The following is a 9,550-nucleotide window of genomic DNA, read 5'->3' on the forward strand; positions in this document are numbered from 1 at the left end:
ACCCACTTAGATCTACTGTTAAACAGTTATTACATATTAGATCTACTGTAAGACAGTTATTACATATTAGATCTACTGTAAGACAGTTACCATTACAAACTTGTTGTGATTCATTGCATCATTTTCAGTGAAACAAGTGATACAATATAACTAAATCATCAGGAATCAACTGACGCTCAATCTAATCAGTGACTAATTGACTATGACTAGGACAGCCCTTAATTAGATAATCGCTCCCTCGCCTCTCTTCCTCTAGATATGTGGCTCTCTGAAGAGCTGGCCAGGCTGTGTTATAAATAATAATAATAATAATAATAACTTTATTTGTATAGCACCTTTCATACAGGGGATTGCAGTTCAAAGTGCTTTACATAAGTAAGAAATAAGACATAAAATCAGTGTAAAACAAGCAGCAAGAGCAAAGCATACAGTGGGATAAAATAATGCAGATATATTAATCAAATCATATCAGAACCTCACGTTCCAATAGGCTTCTGTAATCTGTTACAAAACATGATAAAGGTTATAGTATGCACCCAGCGGATATTGGGGCCTAAAGATAAAAGTAAAAATAAGTCAAATAATAGCAAGGGTAAAATGAGCAGACATAAAAAAAAATATATATATATATATAAATGTCCTCTCCTCTAGATCTGTGGCTGTCTGAAGAGCTGGACCAAACTGTGGTGTAGATAATAATAATAATAGATTTATTTGATAAAGTATCTCAAAGCGCTTTACATACATTACATTATGGTATATGGACAAACACAGTACATGGACTTTCACAATGACAACATGGTGGGGATACTACAGAGAGAAGATTTTAATAAATAATAATACTAAAATATAGGTGTGTACAAAAGTGAAAATGTAAGTGATGCAGGGGTTGGAGGGTCAGGAGTGAGGGTATGCAAGGTTGAACAGGTCTAAGATAATGTCTCCTCTCCTCTCCTCCTCTAGATAATAATAATTCATTTAATTTATATAGCGCTTCTCAATAACCCGAAGTCGCTGACAGTAGTCGGGAGCAGGGGTACAAACAAAGAAACGAAAGCAAAGAAACAAAAACAAAACAACAAAGAAACAAAAACAAAAGGAACATGAGACCATGGGGGGAACGGGGGAGACAGCCTGATGGCACAAAAAAAGACTGGAGACATATCAATCAGGTTGGAGGGGAGGGGGGGGGGTTTAGGGGTGGGGGGGGTTGAAGGCAAGGGAAAACAGGTGGGTTTTGAGGCGAGCTTTGAAGGTGGAGAGTGTAGGGGAGTCTCTGATGGACTGGGGGAGGGAGATCCGGGGCTCTCTGAAGAGCTGGACCAAACTGTGTTGTAGATAATGTCTCCTCTCTCCTCCTCTAGATCCGGGGCTCTCTGAAGAGCTGGACCAAACTGTGGTGTAGATAATGTCTCCTCTCTCCTCCTCTAGATCCGGGGCTCTCTGAAGAGCTGGACCAAACTGTGTTGTAGATAATGTCTCCTCTCTCCTCCTCTAGATCCGGGGCTCTCTGAAGAGCTGGACCAAACTGTGTTGTAGATAATGTCTCCTCCTCTCTCCTCCTCTAGATCCGGGGCTCTCTGAAGACCTGGACCAAACTGTGGTGTGCCTTGAAGCCTGGGGTTCTCCTGATCTACAAGACCCCCAAGGTGGACCACTGGGTGGGCACCATCCTGCTCAACGCCTGCAAGCTGATCGAGAGGCCCTCCAAGAAGGACGGCTTTTGCTTCAAGGTCTACCACCCCATGGACAAGTCCATCTGGGCCGTCAAGGTCAGACACCACACCCTTCTGTCGAGGCTCTTACTGGAGCCTCGAGAGTCCAGGCTTGTTAGATATGGGGCATGAAATGAGACATATAACTCAATTAGTATCGACGTGGCACCCACATTTGATATTCTGGAAAGTTGTGAACGTTTTCTGTTAATCTGGTAAAAACTGTTGGTGGTATTGGATTTTCTCATTGGTCACCAGGAGTGAATAACAGCTTCTCATTGGTCCCCAGGGTCCCACAGGAGAGAGTGTGGGCTCCATCACCCAGCCGCTCCCCAGCAACTACCTGATCTTCAGAGCAGCCTCCGAGTCTGATGGTGAGGCCTGTGTGTGTGTGTGTGTGTGTGTGTGTGTGTGTGTGTGTGTGTGTGTGTGGGCTTGTGGGCGTGTGGGCGTGTGTGTGTGTGCATGCGCGTGCGTGCGCATGTGGAAAAAGGTACATGATGTACATTATGTTACAGCCATAAGTAGGGATGTCCCGATCGCCTTTTTTTGCTTCCGATCCGATCCCGATCATGTGATTTTAAATATCTATCGATCCGATCGTTTCCGATCCGATCTTTCACATTAGTATTCAATTTTGACGCATTTTTGTCAGAAACTGGCAGAGCGAGACAAGCCCATCTGTTGCCTATAATAGTCCGGGGCGCGAGAGCGGAGGCTTTTGTTATTACATTCACCCTGAGAAATGTGCTTCTGCTTCATATGAGAAATATTAAAAGTTTCAATATATGTTTGCACATTAGTATACATTCAGTGTTCGACTTACGTAATGGTCCATTCTGGTCTGAAACGCCGACGATAATCCTCAGTCACGTAACGTTATCCTCCAGGTGAAAAGTTTGTCTGAAAACTTCGCCTCCAGCCAAACATTGCAACTGGCTTGACTTTCTATTTTAAAATGCTTAGTTCCAAACCTCTGACATTAAGTCTAGCTGCTCAAGTCAGTGGATATTAACCGTGTTTCGGGAGCGACGTGTTGTACTGTTGTTGTGATGTGGTCGAGCGTGTAGCGTGTAGCGTCTAAATTAAAGGGAATGTTTGTTGCAACGGTGAAAATTAAAGGGGAATGTGTTTGTTGTGGACAATTATTCTGCTCTGTGTGACAATAAATACATTAATGATGATATATTATATGTAATTTAAAACCAAAACTAAGGCCTCCGTATGAGTTTAAGACGTGGACATGGTCATGTTTGTTGAATAAAATTTTTCTTTTTTTGACTGCCGATTTTTATTATTATTTTTTCCCGATCCCCGATCCTCTGAAAAGCACGTGATCGACGCCGATTCCGATCACGTGATCGGATCGGGACATCCCTAGCCATAAGTCATATATTTACATCTTGTATAAGTCATGTATTTACATTTAATATCTGTGAAAGTCCAAACAGTCCAAACTGACAATGATCGTGGTCACATGGGAGATAAGAGCCTTTACCTTAACCCTATCTTAGCCATAACCGTTAAACGTCACTAAGACACCCACCCTGATACTAACACAGCTCTCACCACTAGACTAAGACACCCACCCACCCTGATACAAACACAGCTCTCACCACTAGACTAAGACACCCACCCTGATACAAACACAGCTCTCACCACTAGACTAAGACACCCACCCTGATACTAACACAGCTCTCACCACTAGACTAAGACACCCACCCTGATACAAACACAGCTCTCACCACTAGACTAAGACACCCACCCTGATACAAACACAGCTCTCACCACTAGACTAAGACACCCACCCTGATACTAACACAGCTCTCACCACGAGACTAAGACACCCACCCTGATACAAACACAGCTCTCACCACTAGACTAAGACACCCACCCTGATACTAACACAGCTCTCACCACCAGACTAAGACACCCACTCTGATACAAACACAGCTCTCACCACTAGACTAAGACACCCACCCTGATACAAACACAGCTCTCACCACTAGACTAAGACACCCACCCACCCTGATACTAACACAGCTCTCACCACTAGACTAAGATACCCACCCACCCTCATACTAACACAGCTCTCACCACTAGACTAAGATACCCACCCACCCTCATACTAACACAGCTCTCACCACTAGACTATAATTTATTTAATGCTTCTTTCTGTTACGCTCCAGAGACTGTGCTAGACAAAAATAGATAAGTATAAAATAAAAGAAGTATAGCAAGTAAAAAATATAAGTCACGTACGTAGACACAAGTGTTCAGTATGTACAATGTTCAATGCAGAGTAGAAGTAACTGAGTTACCATACAATATACTATACAATATACTAATATACAATATACTATATAGTGCAAAGCAGAAATGGGATGAGGTACAATTTAGGTACAATTTACAGTAAGGTGTAATGAGGTATGGGTTGTAGTGCAAATTCTTTCCCAATAAATATAAAGTGTGTTTAGGTGTTCTAAAGTGTGTAAAGTGGGTGCTGCAGTGAGTTGTTAAAGTGAGTGTGTGCGTGTGGATGTGTGTGCTGTGAGTGCATTTGATGGTTGTTGCATAGTGTTATTGTTCGTTGAGCATCCTGATGGCCTGGGGATAGAAGCTTCTTCTGAGTCTTTCTGTGCTCGCCATGAGACTCCGGTATCGCTTGCCTGACCGCAGCAGTTCAAAGAGGCAGTTGTTTGGGTGGCTGGAGTCTTTGATAATTCTCTTAGCCTTACCCATGCACCGCTTGTTGTAAATGTTCTGGAGGGTGGGAAGCCCACCTCCAATTGTGCGTTCGGCTGAACGTGTCACTCTTTGTAGTCTGCTACGGTCTTGTGCGGTGCTATTCCCAAACCAGGAGGTGATATTGCCAGTCAGGATGCTCTCTATTGTGCATGAGTAGAAGTTCTTAAGGATCTTCTGACTGACTTGGAACTTCCTTAGGCGCCTAAGGAAGTAGATGTGTTGCCGTGCCTTCTTCACAACACTGTCAATGTGTGTGGTCCATGTCAAGTCCTCGGATATGTGGACTCCGAGGTACTTAAAACTGTTCAAACAGTTTGCAAACTGGTATGTAACAGATATGCAAACTGGAAGGGGTCCAGGGAGGGAGGGAAGGATGATGGATTTGATGTGTTGCATGACTAGCCGTTCAAAGCACTTCATGATGATGGGTGTCAGAGCAACGGGACGGTAGTCATTGAAGCAGGCTGGAGAAACCTTCTTTGGGGACCGGGATGATGATAGTCATTGTAGCAGGCTGGAGAAGCCTTCTTTGGGGACCGGGATGATGGTAGTGTCTTTGAAGCATGTGGGGACAGCGGCTTGGCTAGGGAGGTGTTAAATATGTCTGTGAAGAAGACATCAGTGAGCTCCGCTGCACAGTCTTTCAGCAGCACCCACCCGGGTATGTTGTCTGGGCCCCCAGCTTTGCGAGTGTTGATCCTAGACTGCTGTCGAGGGCTTCAGAGCGAGCATAGACGTCGTTCAGGTTGTTGCCAAGAAAACTATCCTCTTAAACTGGAAGACAAGAAAAAATGTGAATACTGGGCAATGGTTGGGCCTTCTCTCAAATTACATATCACAGGAAACAATCTCAACCGTGGATCACATCGAAGTCTCACAATTTAATAACATCTGGGAATTGCTTGTGGATAATCTAGGCTCCTAATCATAGGAGATTTACCTGTGAGCCATCCACTCCATAACCCACCCTTCTCTCAATCCCCCTCCTTACCCGCTACTTTACTTACTCCCCTCTCTGCCCCCCCCCTTTCCCTTGTCATGTGTATTCGTTATTGTCCTTCATTGTCCTTAGTTGTAATTTGTTTGTCAATGTCTAGTCTGAGTTACCCCCCTCCAAGAGGGCAATGAAATATATTTTTTTTAATATTTTTCTTATTTTACTACACTTTTTATTTAATTTTGTACTGTAAATAGTTTAAACGTATAATAAATAATAAAGTTGTCCCCCGAAGAGGGGGGGTGGATGGAGTGCCCTCAAAGAAGGGCCGGGAAAAAAGCAAGAAAAAAAAAAGATAAAAAAAAAAAATCGTTCAGGTTGTTCAGCAGAGTGGTGTCACTGTCACAGGTCTGAGGTCGGGGTTTGTAGTCCGTGATGGTTTGAATCCCTGCCACGGGCTCCTGGTGTCTCTGCTGTCACTGAAACGCTGCTCTATCCTCTTTGTGTACTGGCTTTTTGCATTTTTGATGCCACAGTCCAAGTTGGCCCTGGCTGTTCTCAGGCCAGCCTCGTCGCCTGCCCCCTGAAGGTGGCGCTCCGGGCCCTCAGTAAACCATGGACTTCCCCCGTCAGCCATGGTTGCTGATCGGCCCCGTACTGTGATGGTCTTGGTCTCTGTGACATCATCGATGCATTTACTGTACAGTTACCCCCCTGCCCAACCCCCCCCCCCCACCCACCCAACCACCTCCAATGTACAAAAATGGGGGACCCTGATGTAAACAAGACGAAAGTCTTTCTCTGGTCTGCATCCCCTTAACAATTGTGTGTATTGAGCTGTACTGTACTGTACCCATTCTGCAATCTGTTAATACAATTTTCAATCAATCAAAACTGATGTAGGCAGTGACTGTCTCTGTTTATTACATGGCGTTTTAACATTCGCCAAAATGCTTGATTGTGATTGGTCAATAGCGCTCGGTTGCCCCTGACAGCGGTGAATTATTTCTCGATAACGGACCGCTGTCAGGGGCAACGCGCAATAATGGCCGCTGATACGGGTAACACAGCGCTATTGACCAATCACAATCAAGCATTTTGGTCGCAGACAGTCACGAAAGCTAAGCTCAGCATATGCACAGCTGCACTCATCAGGTAATCAGACCACACACCTGCCGGCTGCCGGCGATGACAGAGGAGCCATAGAACAACTGCGTCTGCATTTGATCTCGTCTTGTCGATGGTGTAAAATGAATTAGGTATATTGTTAGTAAGTTAGCCATGTAATAAGCGGGATAATGTATAGCTACGAGGTCATTGTCACAAAATAATTGACCTTCACTGCGTTTAAAGAACACCTCGGCGAGGCGCCTCTGTGTTCTAAACTCTGTGTCGGTCAATTATTTTGCGACAATGACCTTGTAGCATACATTAAACCTTACATATTCATGGGTGTTGGTGTTATGGTTATAGGTAGCTGCCTGCTTAAACATATCCCAGTCTTGAAGTGTTGAGGAGGCCTCCTCGGGCCACACCCGTACTTGCTTCTGAACTTGTCTGGTGACTTTCTGGTGACTTTAGCCCTTAGCCTGTATGCCGGCATTAGCATGACAGTAGTGTGATCAGAAGCACCCGGGTGGGGGAGGGGTGTAGCCTTGTATGCTCCTCTCAGGGTTTTGTACACAAGATTGATTGATTGAAAACTTTATTAACAGATTGCAGAAATGGGTACCATACAGTACAGCTCAATACACACAATTGTTAAGGGGATGCAGACCAGAGAGAGACTTTCGTTTTGTTTACATCAGGGTCCCCCATTTTCAATTCATCGTGATCAAGATCCAGTGTGTTTTTTTTCCTTGTGTAGGAAAATCAACATGTTGTTGAAGTTGTGGGCATACAGACTTAACTCATTCAGCGCCAGCTATTATACGGTGGCCCGTCATAGCAAGGCCACGCTTTAAAAGATAGGAGTGCGTCACCTTGTTTGTAGAGCTATAACTATATTCTATATTATAGCTATGGATACAATACTATGGCCCATTTGACATCACCTATCTATCGTTCAATATGTGAAAAAGAATACATTTTCCATCCATACGTTCCCGTGTTATACCGTGGTGAATATAAGTATGGTTTTAGAGCGGCCTGTGGTCATTCACGAAATGTTGAGTTATAGCCTTATACGTCAATTCTACTATAAACGTTGCCGTTTCTTGCCTGTACACATGCTACTATTCCCAAATCAAATCTATGTCATAGGTATTATGTTTCATCATGAATGCATGAAAGGGGGGGGGGGGTCATTTCTGATTATTTAATTTCCAGTAACGGCATTCGTATTGAACACTAAAAACTAGAGCTGGGCCGTTAACGGCGTTAACGTGCTGCGTTAACGCGATACTAGTATCGCGCAATAATATAATTGATGCAGTTAATCTAATTTTTTTTTTTTTTTTTTATAAACCTTTATTTACCCAGGGTAGGTTCGCTGAGCACAGATGCTCTTTTTCAGGAACGCCCTGCTTCACATTCACACAGTTCCATTCACACCTGGGAGCTGCCCAGTACAACCATAGTTGACACCATTGGCCACTGAGTAACTCCACTGGAGCAGTTGATTTGCATTGGCAGGGTTTGGCCCTGTCTGGCACCCAACGGGAAAAATATTATAGGCACTATAAGTAGACACCGCTACATAAAACAAGCTGGTCTGCCTGAGTGACTGGTGGAAGAAGGAGAAATAGAGATTGGACTGATTGAGTCAAGCCATGTCACATAGTTCAAGTTTGAAATGCTTCTTTCTGTTTTGCTCCTGAGAGTGTGCTAGACACTGTACTGTACTGGTAATATTATTTATTTGTGTTAACTTCTGAATAAAACAACTTATTAAACACAAGTACATCTTATTGAACATTATTTTGATATTTCATTACCAATTATCATAGCAAAACAGCTTTTTCAAACAGTCTGTAATGCATTTTGGAAACGGGAGATGGGCTCATGGTGTAATGGGCCACCTGGCCTGAGAAACATAAGGAGGAAAGAAAAAGTAAGGACTTACTTCTGGTCATTATTTGGGTAGAACACACATATTTTGAATGCCTTCGGCAGATTTTTTTTTTTTTTTTGAGCCATTTTAATCTATCCAGGATTGCAGATAGATTAATCTAGATTAAAAAAATTAATCTATGCCAACCTCTACTAAAAACGCTTATCAGCCCGATCAGTATAAAAGCATTGCACGATCAAGCAAAAAATTACATCAGATAGTCCTTACCTGTGATCGGGAGTATTCCAAAAATAATATTCCAATTGTTTGATCGCCATCTGGTACATCCGATGTCCATTTGGTCCACGGCATAACCCATCACAACATATGGATCGGGGATATTTGACGCGCTTCAATGGAACCGGGAGAACCGCTCCAATCGCCCGACAAAGAAAAGTGAGCCCGGAGACATTTGGCCGTTACACAGGCCGAGATACAAGGTTACAAAGGGTGCTCGATACCGCCGTCTAGCTGGATGCGGCCGGTATTGCACTTTGGCGATCGCAGACTCATTCCCTATGGTAACACCAAGGTCCCTGGATGAATAATGAACACAAATATCTAATAAAGGAATAAACGACCAAAACCCGATAAATCTCTGGTCTGGCGCCCAACGCATGGCGAGTTAACCCGACTTATCTCGGGTTTGGCCTCCAATGCATTGAGTTAAGTTCCTCTCATGTGTGTGTGAAAGGTGATGGTTCCTCTCATGTGTGTGAAAGGTGATGGTTCCTCTCGTGTGTGTGAAAGGTGATGGTTCCTCTCGTGTGTGTGAAAGGTGATGGTTCCTCTCATGTGTGTGAAAAGTGATGGTTCCTCTCATGTGTGTGAAAGGTGATGGTTCCTCTCATGTGTGTGAAAGGTGATGGTTCCTCTCATGTGTGTGAAAGGTGATGGTTCCTTTCATGTGTGTGAAAGGTGATGGTTCCCATCATGTGTGTGAAAGGTGATGGTTCCTCTCATGTGTGAAAGGTGATGGTTCCTCTCATGTGTGAAAGGTGATGGTTCCCATCATGTGTGTGAAAGGTGATGGTTCCTCTCATGTGTGTGAAAGGTGATGGTTCCTCTCATGTGTGTGAAAGGTGATGGTTCCTCTCA

At 43.8% G+C, this 9,550-nt stretch overlaps 1 protein-coding gene across 1 annotated transcript in view; it reads left to right on the forward strand.

Annotated features, from left to right (window-relative positions):
• The window catches only part of osbpl5 (oxysterol binding protein-like 5), a 182,823-nt gene that overhangs the window by 108,197 nt on the left and 65,076 nt on the right, over positions 1-9,550 (forward strand). The window contains exons 7-8 of the mRNA XM_084335562.1: positions 1,569-1,772; positions 2,005-2,089. Coding sequence (XP_084191688.1) covers positions 1,569-1,772; positions 2,005-2,089 — 289 coding nt within the window. The remainder of the gene's footprint in view (positions 1-1,568; positions 1,773-2,004; positions 2,090-9,550) is intronic.

This window comes from Notolepis coatsorum (genome assembly GCF_963971535.1).
Source record: "Notolepis coatsorum genome assembly, chromosome: 18".
NCBI lineage: Eukaryota > Metazoa > Chordata > Actinopteri > Aulopiformes > Paralepididae > Notolepis > Notolepis coatsorum.